Source organism: Carcharodon carcharias, chromosome 18 (genome assembly GCF_017639515.1).
Source record: "Carcharodon carcharias isolate sCarCar2 chromosome 18, sCarCar2.pri, whole genome shotgun sequence".
Classification (NCBI taxonomy): Eukaryota; Metazoa; Chordata; class Chondrichthyes; order Lamniformes; family Lamnidae; genus Carcharodon; species Carcharodon carcharias.
In genome coordinates this window covers 26,062,001-26,081,114 of record NC_054484.1, presented here as the reverse complement: position 1 = coordinate 26,081,114, position 19,114 = coordinate 26,062,001, and the positions used below count along the sequence as shown (strand labels likewise).

At 44.1% G+C, this 19,114-nt stretch overlaps 1 protein-coding gene across 1 annotated transcript in view; it reads left to right on the top strand.

Annotated features, from left to right (window-relative positions):
• Positions 1-4,934: 4,934 nt before the first annotated feature.
• Positions 4,935-19,114, top strand: part of chaf1b (chromatin assembly factor 1, subunit B) — a 50,779-nt gene continuing 36,599 nt past the window's right edge. The window contains exons 1-7 of the mRNA XM_041211445.1: positions 4,935-5,064; positions 7,547-7,682; positions 13,147-13,279; positions 14,309-14,429; positions 15,530-15,633; positions 16,773-16,869; positions 18,615-18,693. Coding sequence (XP_041067379.1) covers positions 7,557-7,682; positions 13,147-13,279; positions 14,309-14,429; positions 15,530-15,633; positions 16,773-16,869; positions 18,615-18,693 — 660 coding nt within the window. The 5' untranslated portion in view covers positions 4,935-5,064; positions 7,547-7,556. The remainder of the gene's footprint in view (positions 5,065-7,546; positions 7,683-13,146; positions 13,280-14,308; positions 14,430-15,529; positions 15,634-16,772; positions 16,870-18,614; positions 18,694-19,114) is intronic.

The following is a 19,114-nucleotide window of genomic DNA, read 5'->3' as shown; positions in this document are numbered from 1 at the left end:
GTCTTGTGATGCAAGGGATGCTAATTGAAGAATTTATTTAACTGGTAGTTAGCAGTTTTCACAAATCATTTGATGTACCTGAGCAATGGACAGCACTGCATGGCTGCCAATGAGAGTTCAATGTGCAAATTTGACAAGCTAGGGCTGTGCAGCCACATCCAAATGTGTTCAGCCTTCATCTTAATAGATCTGCTGAAACGAGTGATTAAAATTAATAGCCCAAGAGGATAGATTACAGGAGGTTGATTAAATGTCCAGACACTTTGTTCAAAAATGCAGACAACAGGGCGTAAGCAAGGCAAAAGTCAGAATGCAGAAGCCAATACATAGAGATTTATTGATTCTTTTCCCAACCCTGTAGCCTAATATATCAACACTGATAAAATAGGAACAGTTGTACTTTTGAAGAAATTTGTTTTTTTTGTTAGAAACAGAACACTTTAGTCAACAATTGTCACTACCTCTTGAGAGTGTATACAGTAGGCTTGCTTTGTGAACCAGTTGGATTACAAAACACCTTTCAAGCTGTTCTCCTGACTCTGGCAGTGAGTCTATCAGTGTTGATAGTTGATGTTTTAAAACCTCAAACCTATTTTCAAAAGATTGTGCATTCCTTCAATTAACATTGCATATATTTGGTATCATGTGGCAAATATGGTGACCTGATCGCCACAAGTTTAGTGAGTATCAAAATCCAATGGGACGACACTGATCTAATAATATTAAAATCAGCATGTCCTATCAGAGCTTCCATCGAAAAATGTTGTGGTAACTTTTTTGCATGTGATATCTGTACCTGATATCTGGCTCTGATACTGAAGTAGGATTTTCCAGTGTCAGTGGGTAGAACTTTATTTATTTTTTAATTTATTTGTTCATGGGATGTGGGCATCGCTGACTAGGCCAGCATTTATTGCCCATCCCTAATTGCCCTTGAGAAGGTGATGGTGAGCTGCCTTCTTGAACCGTTGCAGTCCATGTGGTGTAGGTACACTCACAGTGCTGTAGTATTTGTAGCACTTTGATACAACTGAGTGGCCTGCTGGGCCATTTCAGAGGGCATTTAAGAGTCAACCACGTTGCTGTGGGTCTGGAGTCACGTGTAGCCAGACCAGATAAGGATGTCTGGAACAGCCCTGGCAGATTGGAGGATGGCAAATGTAACTCCACTATTTAGAAAAGGTGGGTGGTGGTGGGGGGAGAAAACAACAAATTACAGACTGGTTAGCCTAACATCAGTAGTAGGGGAAATGCTAGAGTCTATCATAAACGATGTGATAACAGGATACTTGGAAAATATCAACGGGATTAAACAAAGTCAACATGGATTTATGAAAGGGAAATCATGATCGACAAACCTACTAGAGGTTTTGAGGCCATAGCTAGCAGAATAGATAATAGAGAACCAGTGGATATGGTGTATTTGGATTTTCAGAATGCTTTTGATAAAGTCCCATAGAAGAGGTTAGTGTGTAAAATTAAAGCACATGGGATTGGGGGATAATATATTGGCATGGATTGAGAACTGGTTAGCAGATAAGAAACAGAGAGTAGGAATAAATGGGTCTGTTTTGGAGTGGCAGGCGGTGGCTAATGGGGTACCGCAGGGATCAGTTGGGTCCTAGCTATTCACAATATATATCAATGATTTGGATGAGGGAACCAAATGTAGTATTTCCAAGTTTGTTGATGACATGAAACTTGGTGGGAATGTAAGCGGTGAGGAGGGTGTTAAGAGGTTTCAAGGCAATTTAGACAGATTGAGTGGGCAAATACCTGGCTGATGCAGTATAATGTGGATTAGTGTGAAGTCATCCACTTTGGTAGGAAGAACAGAATGGCAGAGTATTATTTAAATGGTAATAGATTGGGAAATGTTGATGTACAAGAAAGACCTGGGTGTCCTTGTACACCAATCACTGAAAGCAAGCATGCAGGTGCGGTAAGCAGTTAAAAGACAAAAGGTATGTTGGCCTTCGTTGTGAGAGGATGTCTTACTGCAGCTGTACAGGACCTTGGTGAGAGCACACTTGAATTACAGTTTTGGTCTCCTTACCTAAGAAAGATATACTTGCCTTGGAGGGCGTGAAGTGAAGGTTCACCAGACAGATTTCTGCGATGGCAGGATTGTCGTATGAGGAGAGATTGGGCCAACCAGGTCTGTATTCACTGGAGTTTAGAAGAATGAGAGGGGATCTCATTGAAAGTTATAAAATTCTGACAGGGATGGACAGACTGGATGCAGGGATGATGTTTCCTCTGACTGGGGGGGTCGGGAACAAGGGATCACAGTCTCGGGATATGGGGACCACTTAGGACTGAGATGAGGAGAAACTTCTTCACTCAGAGGGTGGTGAATCTGTGGAATTTTCTACCATGGAAGGCTGTGGAGGCCAAGTCACTGAATATATTTAAGAATGAAATAGATTTCTGGACTCTAAAGGCGTCAAGGAGTATGGAGAGAGCACAGGAGTATGGTGTTGAGATAGAGGATCAGCCATGATCATATTGAATGGCAGAGCAGGCTCGAAGGGCTGAATGACCTACTCTTGCTCCTATTTTCTATGTTTCTAAGGCAAATTTTGTTCCCTGAAGGATATTAGTGAACCAGATGGGGTTTTAAGGCAATCAACAATGGTTTTATGGTCACCATTACTGAGTTTAGCTCTCAATTCCAGATTTACTAATTGAATTTAAATTCCACCAGCTGCCTTGGTGGGAGCTGAGCCCACGTACCCAGAGCATTAGCCTTGGCTTTCTGGATTAGTTCAGTGACATTACCACTACACCACCGTCTCCCCAATTTATGTAATTAATGCACTTACAGGGGGGTTTGGGGCGGGTGGTGGTGGGGGGGTGGGGTGAGTTCACTAATGTCCTTTAGGTAAGGAAATCTGCCATCCTTACCTAGTCTGGCCTACATGTCACTCTGGACTCTCAGCGGTGTGGCTAACTCTTAACTACCCTCTGAAATGGCCTAGCAAGGCACTTAGTTCAAGGACAATTAAGGATAGGCAACAAATGCCACATCCTAAAAGAATAAAGAAACCAAAAAAAAATCCGTGGATAGATCCTGAAGTGAAGAAATTAGCCCACATGGAAAGAGTTCTTGTTTTTAAAGGCTGCAGATGTCAGCAATACCTGCATGAAAACCCAAGTCTCCTGAGACATTGCTGCTCTGTCATGTCGAGAGAGCTGGTCCACTGCCTGAATTCCTTTTTGTTGGGGCTATCCCCTCCTTCTAGCTGGAGCACTGTGTCCATCCCCTCTGCCCTGTGAAGTGGAATGTGGCAGAGGAGAAGTCAGCTGGTGCTGTTAGCTGCATGATGCATGAAGGCTGACAGCAGGGAAGTGCAGATTAAGGTGAGTAAAGTCCAGGATAGAAGAAATGCCTTCTCAAAATGCTACTTCTATGAGAACAAGTCCTGTAAACAAAGGCCTTTCACTTACGTAAGCATAGTAATTATTGTTTTGCTTAGTGTGTAATGTACCTTTAAGAATGATACTTGTTAATGAAGATCACATGGTCTGTATAACCAGTAGGAGAGTAGCGCGGGCTACCTCAGCAGTTAGTGCAGAGATGGAGTTGAAGTTGAAAGCACAGATATAGTTGCTGTTGAGTATATTGTTAATACACTAATTATTTATTTAGACAATTCAACTTGGCTCACTTTGTGTTTGAGGCTAATGCTCTACCCAAGAAGTGTCTGTGGATCAACACTATCTATAATACCCCCAACTTGGCCACCACTCAAAAAATAGGCGACGAGGATCCACGGGATCCAACAGCAAGGAAGCAGCAGTCCTGGTTCGGTATTTAAAAGCTTTACACAGAGCAATCAATCCACGCTGTGCCCTCACCCTGTTGCCCCTGTCGAGTTTCAAACAGCTCATGAAACCCTTGTGCTGGCTGCTGAAGGTAGAATAATGGGTTAAATTTTAATTTAATTGCCTGTTAACATATTTAAATATCAGATTCTCTACCTCCATTTGCGGGGGTGTGTGTGTGTGTCCCACATGTCTGCAAATGTGCAACAGTTGAAGGTGGAAGTGTGCAGGATCAAGCTGGGTTTGTGATGGGCCAGCATTTTTGGACGTTGGACCCATCCCCCCACCCCTGCCCTCCTTGCATGTTAAAATTCTGCCCAGCCCGGTGTGAAACACTATCTCCGTCTGATTTGGGTCTGCACATGGTTGCAGGCCCTGGTCGCCATGTGGTGAGCTTAAACAATTTTTGAATCCTGAAGAAGAATCCTGTAAAAACATGGATTTGTTACTATCTTTTATGAAAAGGAATTAAGGCAATGATTGCACTCTCTGGCTTACAAAAGTGACTCCAGCAGCTGGACAACTCTCTTATTCGAAGAAGAGCATTGGCCTCAAACAGAGTGAGCCCAAGTTGAATTGCTCAAATAAATATTAGGGAAATATATTTTTAAAAATCCAACGCCAGAATTGGGGTTGCCAACTGTGATTAAATGCATTCCTGGAGGTTTCATCGCATGACTTTCCCTCACGCTCCAGCCATTAGTCGTCCAACACCCCCATCCTTGTCATGTACTGCCTCCCTACGCCAACTGGAAAGCAGAAGATTCATTACCCAATTGGACAATGGCCAAATGGCCAAACAGCCATTTCCCCCCCATTTTAAATGTTTTTAATTCTGGTAAAGAGAAATGTTCAAAGAAAATGACCAAAAAAGAAAACAAAAATCTCTTTAAATGTCCCAAATGATCTTTCCTCCAGGATTGTACACAGCCGCGTCCTGGAGATTGAACCTCAATTCCTGGAGACTCCAGGCAGGCCGACCTAACAGGGTCAGGAGGTTGGCGAGGGCGAGGCAAATGCTCACCCAGCAGGCCAGCTGAACGGCGACCTCCCCTCCTGGCGGTGGCGCTGCCGGTCGCTCCGCGCGCCCTCCCGAAGCGCCGGGAGCGGCGACATCTTGGCGCTGGAGGAGAGGCGGATCTTGTTGGCAGTGATGAGCGAGGAGAGGAAGGTTACCTAGGAAGCGCGCGCGGGAAAATCACTTGTGGCAGAAATTGGAACGTTGACCTGGGCAAGGTATTGTTCTGAGTTGTTACTTCACAGTCAGCACATTGCCGGCCTCCTGCTCAGGCCACACAGCTTCAGCATGTGAAAAACCCATCTTTAAATTGAATTATTATTTTCTCCTTAAATGTTCACGTACTCATTTGCGATGCAGCTGGCAGTAAGGGAACCCCCTTGTCATTCAATACACCGGGGCGGTTGCTGCAATTTAGCAGGGCTTAATTTTATTTTTCCCTCTCTAAATTTCTTTATTAAATGCAACCGTTTTCCCCACCTCAGTCGTTTACTATCTCTTTGTAGTAAGCTAACTTTTAAAAAAACCTCTTTGTATATCCTACTGATTGACTTAAAACTGCATTTCAGTTTTATTTTGCTAACGAGCTTTGTTGAATTCTTGCAGAGTTTTGCTTGTCTCAAACTTATTTCCCTCCGGTTGTTTTGAATAAGTTGCTGAAGAGGCCACTGTTGCTAATATACTGCTAACTTCTTGCTTGTATGAGTAGATCTTTCTCCAACCTTCCCCCCCCCCCCCCCCCCCCCAGTCCCCCAATGTACACACAATTTGCAAATTTATGAAAATGTTAATATGCCATTGAGAATTTTGGTTGAAAGATTGGGTGACATGATGAGTGTTAATTGAAGGGCTACGTATTGAATATTGACAGCCCTGTGAATGTTGAACAAATTGTAATTGGGAATATTGTATATTGGCAATGCAAAACAGGCCAGTCAGGATCTAGAAAGATAAAACACAGGTTACTGTTTGGCTATGGGGCTTTTAATTGCATCTCTTGAGATAATGACCATTTGTACAGAGCTAGGTTTCAAATAATTTGAAGTGCTGTTAGAAGGCATAGATTGAGGATGCAGTGGACCATGACATTAGATACGGTATTGGGGATTAATGTGCTATTGATTTCTATAGGACTGTGATAGAGCTGTTTTTTTTTAAATTTTGCACACCTGCTAGGAGTGCATAAAAGTAAATATTGGACACAATGCCCTGGTGGGTGAGACTTCAAGCAAAGAAAGGAAAAGTGTGTTTAAATGTTAGGCTGGACAATTAGTATTTCTCAGGCTGGTTAACAATTTATTCCCTTCCTTTGTCCTCCTTCCAGTTTTGTCCATTTTTCTGTTCTGCAAGTGATGATAATACCTTGGTTTCAACATTGACAACTCTCCGGTATCTAGCCCTGGCAGGTGTCCTTGATGCGTGAACCTTGAGAGTGACAGTGGCAAGGATCACAACCAAGCCTGATATTCCCTCTCTCCCAATACGCACTTTCTAGCAGTGTGTTCGCATGTGTCACTGAATAGCATTCATCTGCAGAAATCTGGGTTGACCACTCTTTCCCCCTTCTCTTTCAGCCAATGAGTTACCAAGGCTGGTTGACCTCAGCTGAAGCAACAGTCAGGGTACAGTTAACTCAGCAAAGACCATGGATTATGCCTGGCACCTTAGGGCCCTTGTGGCTCAGGCCCACACTGGGCAGTAATTTTACCCACTGAGCCATTGGGGTGCCAGTATATTGAAAAAATCTCAAGAGGTCTGACGACTTGAAAATTAATTGAGAAATGTTTCAATCTTGCTAAAACTACACACACATCCCATGACATGGCCCAGCCAAATCTCCATGCTCCATTACCATGTTTAAAGATTCTGACTTGTACACCAGTGAGGGCACACTGTAAGAAATAATTGCCAGGTGTAAAGATCTGCTGTTGTGCCAGCATTGAGAAATTGGTGAGGAAAGCCACTGGAGGATTGCATGCAGGTCTCCAGATGTGATGGAAGTGGGTCTGTTTTCCACCTCTGTGCTCAATTGTTGATAGTTTAAGCAACGTGTAAAAATAAGTGAAACTTTGGTCAGGCCAATAGTATTAAAGCCACAGTATAGCTGTCTGAATATAAATGCAAAAAACAAACTACTGCAGATCTACAAATCTGCATTAAAGAGCGGGAATATTGGAATATATGTTGCCAGTCAGGCAGTATCTGTACAGAGAGGAAGGTTGGGTTAACATTTCAACCAATGGCCTTTGAGTGCTTTTCTTTCATACTATAAACTTCCTTTAGTCTGCAAGATTTGGTTCAACACTGAGACTCCACGTTCAAGAAATCACCAGAGATCCAAAACGAAAACTGATATTCAGCACTTGCAAATACAGTTTCTTGCTGAACCTTGCAGAGAATATGGGGCTGAGTAGAAAGTTGTGCAGTTAACGATGGGCTTGAGAGTGCTTGATGCTGAGACTGGGAATGCTCTCCCTCTCCTCCAGCTGATGCTCCTCAGCGTGAGGACACGGATTCTGACAGGTGGCATTGCCGCTTCTGAAACCTCTGCAGGAATCCGAAAGCTCCCCCTGCCCCCACAGGCTGATATGAAGTCCAAAGGAAGCTTGCTTTTTCTGTTGTGTTATAATGACCGCTGGATTGTAACTTTTCTCTCCCCTTCTCTCTCAAATACCACACCACACCCCTCCCCCCCCTCAGCTTGACCAGCATGAAGTTCGTCACCTGTGAGATTGCCTGGCACAACAAGGAACCTGTATACAGTGTCGACTTTCAGCATGGAGCAGATGGAAGGATTGACAGACTGGCCTCCGCAGGAGTAGACAGCGCGGTTCGGGTAAGCACTTTCAGATTTGCAAAAGTTGGGAAGGTGACTGGCTCTTTAAAAATATTTTGGTGTTTGCAGAAAAGCAAGTTGGCTGTGGCTGGGTCTGGTTGGGCTGTTATTACAGGGGTTTTGCATGTTGGGCAGCCAGCATTCTGATTCACCCCCATCCCTGCCCCTTTAGTTAAAGACAGGGTCAAAACCTTTAAAGAAAACAATCGACAAATTCTCTTCCCCTCTCTCCTTGCTTCAAAATGCAGCTTTTTATTAAAAGTTTACTCTGTAGCTTCACTGTGGAATTAATTTTTTATGCTGATTTCCCATTGCTGCCAAGGTCAACATTTATTGCCCACTCCTAATTGCTCCTCTTCAATCTCTGCTGTCCATGTGGTGTAGGTACACCCTTTGCATTCCGCTCAGCCTCCCACACTCCATTTGCACTGTACTTTTGGTCTTGATGAAAGTGTCAGTAAGCATGCATTCTGTTCAAAATTCGATCAGGTTGGTTGGCATGTGCTTATTCTCTGAAAAATCATGCACTCCCAGGCAGTCTTCTCCCAACAGAGTATGGGCAGTATAAAAGTGTAGCAGGTATAATACCACCATTTTAAAAAATTCTTCCCTGGGATGTGAATATCACTGGCAACACCACAATTTATTGCCCATTGATGTAGGGAGTGACAAGGTGTTGGCAGGTTTAGAAGTGGGCAAATCTCCAGGTCCGGATGATGTGTGTCCCAGACTGCTGAGGGAGGCAAGGGAGGAGATCGCAGGGGCTCTGACCCAAATTTTTAATTCCTCTCTGGCCACGGGGGAGGTGCCAGAGGACTGGAGAACAGCTAATGTGGTATGCTATTTAAGAAAGGTTGTAGAGATAAGCCAGAGAACTACTGGCCAGTGAGTCTCAAGTGGTAGGGAAACTATTGGAAAAAATTCTGAAGGAGAGAATCTATCTCCACTTGGCAAGACAAGGTTTGATCAGGGATAGTCAGCATGGCTTTGTCAGAGGGAGGTCATGCTTAACAAATTTGTTTGAATTTTTTGAGGAGATGACCAGGTGTGTAGATGAGGTAGTTTATATGGATTTCAGCAAAGCCTTGACAAGGTCCCGCATGGGAGGCTTATAAAGAAAGCAAATGCACATGGGATACAGGGTAATTTGATTAGGCGGATTCAAAATTGGCTTAGCTGTTGGAGACAGAGGGTGATGACAGAAGGCTGCTTTAGTGACTGGAAGCCAGTGTCCAGTGGCGTACTACAGGGATCTGTGCTGGGTCACCTATTTGTCATTTACATAAACGACATAGATGACTCTGTGGGGGGTAGGATTAGTAAGTTTGCAGATGACACAAAGATTGGCCGGGTGGTTAACAGTGAGGTTGAGTATCTTGGGCTACAGGAAGATATAGACGGGATGGTCAAATGGGCAGATAAGTGGCAGATAACCCTGAAAAGTGTGAGGTGATACACTTTGGAAGGAGTAATTTGACAAGGAAGTATTCAATGAACGGCATGACACCCGGAAGTTCTGAGGAACAAAGAGACCTTGGCGTGTCTGTCCATAGATCTCTGAAGGCAGAGGGGCATGTAAGTGGGGTGGTGAAAAAAGCATGTGGGACACTTACCTTTATCAATCGAGGCATAGATTACAAAAGTAGGGAGGTCATGTTGGAATTGTATAGAACCTTAGTGAGGCCACAGCTGGAGTACTGTGTGCAGTTCTGGTCGCCACATTATAGGAAGGATGTGATTGCACTGGAGAGGGTGCAGAGGACATTCACCAGGATGTTGCCTGGGATGAAACATTTAAGTTATGAAGAGAGGTTGGATAGATTTGGGTTCTTTTCGTTTGAGCAGAGAAGACTGAGGAGGCGACCTGATTGAGGTGTACAAGGTTATGAGGGGCATGGACAGTTTGGATAGGGAGCAGCTGTTCCCCTTAGTTGAAGGGTCAGTCATGAGGTACACAAGTTCAAGGTGAGGGGCAGGAGGTTTAGGGGTGATGTGAGGAAAAGCTATTTTTACCCAGAAGGTGGTGACAGTCTGGAATGCGCTGCCTGGGAGGGTGGTGGAGGTGGGTTGCCTCACATCCTTTAAAAAGAACTTGGATGAGCACTTGGCATGTCATAACATTCAAGGCTATGGGCCGAGTGCTGGTAAATGGGATTAAGTAGGTAGTTTAGGTGTTTCGCATGTGTCGGTGCAGACTCGATGGGCTGAAGGGCCTCTTCTGCACGGTGTGATTCTGTTATCCCTAATTGCCCTTGAGAAGGTGGTGGTGAGCTGCCTTCTTGAACTGCTGCAGTCCAAGTGGCATAGGAACACCCACAGTGCTGTTAGGAGGGGAGTTCAGGATTTTGATCCAGCGAGAGTGAAGGAACAGCAATAGAGTTCCAAGTCAGGATGGTGAGTGGCTTGGAGGGGAACTTCCAGGTGGTGGTGTTCCCATCTGTGTGCTGCCCTTGTCCTTCTAGGTAGTAGAGGTTGCAGGTTTGGAAGGTGCTGTTGAGGGAACCTTGGTGAGTTGCTGCAGTTCATATAGTAGATGATAACACGCTGCTGCCACTGCATCAGCAGTGGATGGGGTGCCAACCAAACGGGCTGGATGGTGTTGAGCTTCTTGTGTTGTTGGAGCTGCACTTTGGAGATTATTCCATCACATTCCTGACATGTGCCTTGTAGATGGTAGACAGGCTTTGGGGAGTCAGGTGAGTAAGTTGTTGTAGAATTCCCAGTCTCTGACCTTTTCTTGTACCACAGTATTTATATGGCTGGTCCAATTAAATATCTGGCCATTGGTAACCCCCGGTGTATTGGTGGAGGATTCAGTGATGGTTATTCCATTGAATGTCAAGGAAAGATGGTTTGATTCTCTCTCGTTGAAGATGGTGATTGCCTGGTTCTTGTGTGGCACAAATATTAGGTTGCCACTTATCAACCCAAGTCTGGCTCAACCATATCTTACTATCACGTGGATTGAATCAAATTGGCTGAACAATGACTCCTGTGATGCAGAGGACCTCAAGAGGGGGCCAAGATGGATCATCCACTCAGCATTTCAGGCTGAAAATGGTTGCAAATACTTCAGCTTTGTCTTTTGCATTGCTGTGTTGGGCTCCCATCATTGAGGATGGGGATATTTGTGGAGCCTCCTCTTCCAGTGAGTTTAATTGTCCACCACCATTCATGACTGGATCTGGCAGGACTGCAGAGTTTGGATCTGATCTGTTGGTTGAGGGATTGCTTAGCTCTGTCTATTGCATGCGCTTTTGCTGCTTGGCATGCAAGTAGTCCTGAGTTGTAGCTTCACCAGGTTGACACCCTATATTTCGGTATTCCTGGTGCTGCTCCTGGCATGCCAACCTGCACTCTTCATTGAACCAGGGTTGACCCCCTGGCTTGATGGTAATGGTAGAGTGGGGGAATATGCCGGGCCATGAGGTTACAGATTGTGGCTGTATACAATTCTGTTGCTGCTGATGGCCCACGTTGCCTCTGGGCCAGTTTTGAGCTGTTAGAACTGTTCTGAAACCACCCCATTTAGCCCAGTGGTAGTGCCACACAACATGATGGAAAGTATCTTCACTGTGCAGATGGGACTGTGCGATGGTCACTCCTACCAATACTGTCGTGGACAGATGCATCTGCAACAGGTAGGTTGGTGAGGACGAGGTCAAGTAGGTTTTTCCCTCTTGTGGGCCTGTGGTAGGTGGTGAGGGAACCAGTCTAGCAGCTGTGTCCTTCAGGACTCCGCAGTGCTACTGAGCCATCTTGATGATGGACATTGAAGACCCTCACCCTGAGTACATTCAGTGTCCTTGCAACCCTCAGTGCTTCCTCCAAGTGGTGTTCAACATGGAGGAGCACTGATTGATCACTTGAGTGAGAGTGGCAGCTTGTAATCTGCAGGAGGTTTCCTTGCCGATGTTTGGCCTTATACCTTAGAGCCTGGAGTCAATGTTAAGGGCTCCTGACACCACCCCCCCTGACTGTATAACACTGCTGCTGCCTCTGGTGGGTCTATCTTGCCGCAATAGTGACAGAAGAGCCTGGGACTTTGACTGTAAGGTATGATTCCTTGAGTATGAGTAGGTCAGGCTGTTGCATGACTAGTCTGTGGGGCAGCTGTCCCAATTTTGGCACACGTCCCCAGATCGAGGACTTTGCAGGGTTGACTGGGCAGGATGTGCCTTCCTGTTGGAATGCTATGCCTGGTTCGATACTGGGTGGTCCTCTGGCTTTCTTCTGATACTCTTTGCTGTGTTTTAATTTAACTGAGTGGCTTGCTAGCTTAGCTGAAAGATAGCTCAGGATCAACCCCATTTCTGCCAGCAAAGGACAGCTCGTTTCCTTTCATAACAATATGAATGAGTCAGTTGGTTTAATGTAATTCCCTGCCCTCCATTACAGATACTGTCTGTTCATTTATTTAATAAGCTGAATTGACATTCACAAACTGCTGCGGTGGGGTTTAAACTTGCACCACTGGGTTATTAATCCAGGTCTCTAGATTACTAGTCCGGTAGCATAACCACTGTGCTACCAAACCTGGTAGCTTGCTGGCACTACTTGAACTTTATCTGGGTCAGGTGGATTGTGTTCCAGCCCATTTTGATTGCTTATCAATGATTCAGCCAGCTTAGTGTTGAGGCTTCCTGTTGGTGCAGGCCTGTTGTTTTCCTGCTGTAATGCTGGTGACTTGATGGGCTACTAGTCAACGAACAGAAGCAGCCTACGTAACCTCTGCTTGAGTCGCTATACGAACAAGGAGCCGGAGTAGGCCATTCAGCCCCTCGAGCCTGCTCTGCCATTTAAAAAGATCATGGCTGATCTGATAATAACCTGAAATCTGTACCCCACCTACCCCCGATAACCTATCACCCCCTTGCTTACCAAGAACCTATCCACCTCTGCCTTAAAAATATTCAAAGACTTCACCACTTTTTCAGGAAGAGAGTTCCAAAGACTTTCGACCCTCTGAGTGAAAAGAATTCTCCTCATCTCTGTTTTAATTGGGCGACCCCTTATTTTTAAACAGTGACCCCCTAGCTCTAGATTCTCCCAGAAGAGGAAACAACCTCTCCACACCCACCCTGTCAAGTCCCCCCAGGATCTCTCATGTTTCAATACAGACCACCCCGATGTCTATTCAGAGAACGCTGGCAGGTAGAAGATCACAAACTTTGTTAAAACCCAGAACTGTGCTGCTGTACTAATTGACCAATTAAAAAAAAATCCACTTGTTTGTTTTCTCTCCTCTCCTTCATTCTCAACTTGGCGGATGGCTCCTTGTTGTTGGGGGCCCCACTATAACCAAGCCCAAGGAGTTTTCATTTAGTTGTGAGCTTGGATGGTTGGTGTTGGCAAGGTAATTGACCGAGAGATGCCCAATCCGGAGGTAGCTCTGGTTCTCACTGGATAAACTTGCTGAGTAATCAGGGATCTTCAGATGCTTTACACCATCATTTTCTTGCAGATATGGAAGGCGGACAAAGGCCAGGATGGGAAAGCAGTTGTAGATATTTTATCAAACTTAATACGTCACACAAAGGCGGTGAATGTTGTACGTTTCTCCCCGAATGGTGAGATTCTTGCATCAGGAGGAGATGGTAAGTGAAACTTTTGGACCAAGTGAGTATTAAAATTGTGTATCTGGAACTTATAGAAGTGAAAAGCCTGACTGAACCAATAATGGCTAGCCAAACCACTGATTATGGCTGGTTGACCATTAAAGGTGGTAGTGGGCAGTTGCGTGGAGTGTGCCTCGGTCAGTGAACAAAGTTTTGGTGATCACTGATTGCCCAGGGACTGGGATATATGTTTGTGATACCTGTATGTAGCCAGAGTGCCTCCTGCAGGAACATCATGAATGTTCTGGTTTCTCGACTAGATTGTAGTAGCAGCGGTACCTACAGTAGGCTTTTAAACCTTAGGCTATGGACAGAGAACTGGAATGTTTGCTCGGAGATTGCTCACTCTTACCCAGCATCTGGATCCAGCCAGGCTATTTTGGAAAGGAACTCTGGCCATTATTTCTCGCCTGCAAGGACGTTTGGAATGCTGAGACCAAATTTCTGTACTCTCCCACTATCGCCTTGGTGATCTCTCTGCAGATCAACGGTTGAAGCAAGGATGGCCCCTGATTTAAAACAGAGATGAAAACAAAAAACTGCGGATGCTGGAAATCCAAAACAAAAACAGAAATTCCTGGAAAAACTCAGCAGGTCTGGCAGCATCGGCGGAGAAGAACAAAGTTAACGTTTCGAGTCCTCATGACCCTTCAACAGAACTAAGTAAAAATAGGAGAGTATATTTCACCCCTCTCCTATTTTTACTCAGTTCTGTTGAAGGGTCATGAGGACTCGAAACGTCAACTTTGTTCTCCGCTGATGCTGCCAGACCTGCTGAGTTTTTCCAGGTGTTTTTGTTTTGGCCCCTGATTTATATTGCTCCTGGCGTTGACATGAGACGCGTTTACCAGCAGACTCACGGGAGAAGGGGAGATTGGAAAATGTTTTCTAGCCCTTCACATTATGCATGAATTGTCACAACTGTGTGCTCATTATGTTCACTGAGCTGACTAAAATGACCAAAATACCTTTTTGTGCTTAACTCAAGTCTCCATCCTTGTACCACAGATGCTCTAATATTGCTATGGAAACTGAATGACAACAAAGACATCAAAGAATTGGAACAAAACCTTTTTGAAGAGGACACTCATTTAAATAAGGAGAATTGGACAGTACTCAAAACGTTACGGTAAGGAGAAATCTCAGTATAGTCTTGCCCTTCATTTCCATGAAAAAAAAGCCTTGGTTCGGAGTGCTAGCTAGTGTATAGTGAGGATGGGATTAAAGGGAGCAGCCAATTTATGATGGAAATATTTTTTACTGTTATACTTTTTTTTAATAAAAAAAATAGAATGACTTAATGGGTATGCCTTTCAGAAATGCAATCATGTTAATTAAACATATGAGCATTTTGAGGGCTTGCCAGGGGAGGACAGTTGCCCTGGCTGGGACCAGAGGGTCACAGCCTGAGAATAAAGGGTTGCCCATTTAGGACTGAGATGAAGAGAAAGAAATTCTTTCAGTCAAAGGATTGTGAAAGTTTGGAGTTCTTTTACCTCAGAGTTCTGGCAATTCAGTCATTGAATGTATTCAGGAGCGAGATCAGTGGTATTTTGGATATTAAGGGAATCCAGAGATATGGGGCTAGTGCGGGAAGGTGGAGTTGACGTTGAAGATCACCCATGACCTAGTCTCATAAGGGCTGAATGGCCCACTCCTCATTTTTCTTATCCCCTTTATGTTCTCAACTTGTGACTTGGCGTGTTTTACCGTTTCACACTGTTGGAACCCCATTCTATTTGAAAATGGTCACTGTGCACCTCCATTGTTTCGAGCTTTCTCTACAATTTAAACTACACCATTTAGTACTATATCGCCTCCATTTCTAAGCCCATCTTCTACCCAACTTTCGATTCTATTGCCCCCCCCCCGCCCCCTCAAAAAATGCGCTAACTCTGGATTATGGTTCCACAAGTGCCAACAGTCTTTCCAGGCGCTCTCTGCTCTCTCAAGTGGATCTGAAAAATCCCCTACACAATTGCGAAGACGAGCAGGGGAGTCATCCCCATGTCCTGGCCGATTGTTATCCCTCAACCAACATCACTTAAACAGATGATGTTACCGTTATTGCACTGCTGTTTGCGGCAACGCTTTTTGATCATCTGTGCATTCTGAGCTTTAAAGCCTGGCATTCAAGGTGAAGAAGGTTTTTGATGTAATTACTTGGATTTTGTGTTTGTTTATGCTGTTGACCTAAATATCCTTTGTTTTGTGTGTTTCCTTTTGTAGAGGACACATAGAGGATGTATATGATATCTGCTGGACAACCGATGGGAATCACATGGTGTCTGGTTCAGTTGATAATACTGCCATTATGTGGGATGTGAATAAAGGTAAATATGTATGTGCTAATGAAATTTGTGCAACTTTCGTTTTTTTTCTTTCATGGGATGTAGGCATCACTGACAAGGCCAGCATTGGTTGGCCATCCATAGTTGCCCCTTGAACTGAATGGCTTGCTAGGCCATTTCAGAGGGCAGTTAAGAGTCAACCACATTGCTGTGGGCCTGGTAGTCACATGTAGTCAAGACCAGGTAAGGACTACAGAATTCCTTCCCTGCCAGGCATTAGTGAACCAGATGGGATTTTACAACTATTGATGATAGTTGTCATGGTCACCATTACTGAGACTAACATTATATCACAGGTTTATTAATTGAATTTAAATTCCACCAGCCGCCATGGTGGGATTTAAACCCATCTTCCCAGAGCGTTAGACTGGGCCTCTGGATTACTAATCGAGTGACACTGCCACTATGCCACCATCCCCCTTAAATTTATTTTATTTATTTTAAAAATATAAGTGATCTTGAGTTTTTTCCACTTCCCTCTTAGCCTCCCTGTCATGCACTAACTCCTCTGTCTGGGAGATTAGGGAGACTGGCTGATAACATGTTGAGGCTCTGTTGGCGCAGTTATTGAGCGATGTATGAATGTAACCAGCGTTCCTTTAGAAGTGGTTATGTGCAGCTTGTTACTCCCCCTGCATATTATTGCTACCTAGTCCCACCCCTTCCTCCACAAGTATGACATTTCCAGCACCTGATTGATAGAAGTTGCCTTTTTTTATGCCACATTGTGAGCAGGTTGTATTATGAATTCTCCCAGCACAACCATCAGACTCTATGATTACCTTATTTCTCGTAGGACGCTTCATAGTTGCCTGCGAGTCGAGACTTTCACCTCTTCAGTTTTGCTGGGTTCAAAGTCAGGGGTGACAAAGTGATGGTACAATTTTCTCTGCTACAGCGTACCGAAGCTCCAACAGACTATGCCCTCCTTTCCCTAATATAAGTGCACAAGATTATATCACTGGGTTAAAAATGCATGATAATCAGTGCATACATACTGTGTATGAATTCTAAAACTCTACTTGAGATGCTTACTGTTAGAGATTAGTAGACCATATTATTTCATACATGTGCTGAATTGTTTCTTTGTATTCCAAATTGTTTGTGTCAATTTTTTTTAGGGGCAAAACTGTCAATCTTTAATGAACACAAGAGCTATGTGCAAGGTGTCACTTGGGATCCTCTGGGGCAGTACATTGCTACGCTTAGTTGTGACCGGTAAGGAGGCTGAAATTTTCTCTCTTATTTCCTGTTCTAGGCAAATTCCTCATAAGTTGCAGTAAGTTTTGTAATTTACCCTGCCTTTTTAAAAAGAAATGCTGAAACCCTTTTTTTCCACATCCCAATCCCCATTAGCGGGTAGCCCTACTGAGCTTTTTAAATTCTTTCATGCGATGTGCGTGGTACTGGCTAGGCCAGCTTTAATTACCCATCCCTAATTGCCCTTGAGAAGGTGGTGGTGAGGTGTCGCCTTGAACTGTTGCAGTCCATGTGGTGCATTGCTGTTAGGAAGGAAGTTCCAGGGTCTTGATCCAATGACGGTGAGTTATATTCACTTGGTGTCTTAATGACTACAGAATTCCTTCCCTGCCAGACATTAGTGAAATAAAGTTAAGGGGGATGGTGGCATAGTGGCAATGTCACTCGACTAGTAATCCAGTCTAATGCTCTGGGGAGATGGGTTTAAATCCCACCATGGCGGCTGGTGGAATTTAAATTCAATTCATAAACCTGTGATATAAAGTTAGTCTCAGTAATGGTGACCATGACAACTATCATCAATTGTTGTAAAATCCCATTTGGTTCACTAATGCCTGGCAGGGAAGGAATTATGTAGTCCTTACCTGGTCTTGACTACATGTGACTACCAGGCCCACAGCAATGTGGTTGACTCTTAACTGCCCTCTGAAATGGCCTAGCAAGCCATTCAGTTCAAGAGGCAATTATGGATGGCCCACCAATGCTGGCCTTGTCAGTGATGCCTACATCCCATGAAAGAATAAAAACGAAAGTTGCACAAATTTCATTAGCACATACATATTTACCTTTGTTCACATCCCACATAATGGCAGCATTATCAACTGAACCAGACACCATGTGATTCCCATCGGTTGTCCAGCCGATATCAATGAAAAGCGTAGATAATTTATCAGACAGCTTTTCCTAGATTTCCATTAGTCAGCTTTGGTTTACTGTATATAAAATTAATTTTCTTTCATTTTTATTTCTAATTATTTCAATAATTAGCCTCCTGATAGTGCAAAATCAACTTCAAAGCAAAGTTAATAAATGGCAGAATAATTTTGGGGAGTTTTCAAAACTAATTTATGTTGAATGCCTTTTTATATCGGTACTCTTTATAGCTGTGGACAAAAGAGTGGTTTGAATATATTCATTTTATTGTTTGCCTGTGGTCTGACCGCAGAAAGGCATTAGTATACACATCAGGAAAGGATTGACAGGCTGGGTTTCTTGAAAAAAGAAGGCTGAAGGATGACTTGATGGAGGTCTTTAAAGTTATGAAAGGTTTCGTTAGAGCAGATAAAGAGAGAATGTTCCCTCTTGTGGGGAGGAGCATAACTAGAGGCCATCAATATAAGATAGTCAGCAGGAAATCCAATAGGGAATTCAGAAACAACTTCTTCACCCGCAGAATGGTGAGAATGTGGAACGCGCTACCACAGGGTATAATTGAAATGTAGAGTACAGATACACTTATGGGGAAACTGGACAAGCAGATGAGGGAGAAGGGAATTGTTGGTCATGGTGGTAGATCTAGTTGAGAAAAGATGGGAAGAGGCTCGGACTGGGTTGGGCTGAATGGCCTGTTTTTTGTGCTGTATATCCTATGTGGTTGAACATAAATTATATTCTTATTGATTTTGTATGTATTACAGTTCAAGTCAATTTCTGAACAAATGCAAGGTGTTTAAAGTGTAACTTTGGTGTCTTTTGTTTAACAGGGTTATGCGAGTGTACAGCACACAAACCAGGAGGGTAGCCTTTAATGTCAGCAAGATGTCATCTGGTTGTGAAGGGGAGGTATGCTATACTGTAAGAGAGGTAGCCCTTGTATAATTTCATTGTGTCGAGCCCTGTTGAAGCTGGCCAGCTCTTTAACAATGCGCATGGTGCACAGGTTGATGTTCATCTTGCTTTCCCACATTCCACTCAGTGGGGCTGTGTGGCACCATGTGAGATTACTGGCTGTCACTGGCAGGGCAAGTGGTATTTCCTGGTCTCACGCGGTTCAACAGCAAGGATTTGAGCAAGATGTAATTCGGCCATATCATAAAGCTAAACACACTCTGTCCTTATTGCTGGGAGTATAACACCTGGAATTCCTGTGTGTGTTTTTCCAATCTTCCACTGTAACTTCGACAGAGGATTTGGTGCTAATGGCCATTTCCCCGGGGTTTCTTCCGCAATTATGCCAGGGGATCAGGGAACCCCCGAAGGAAAC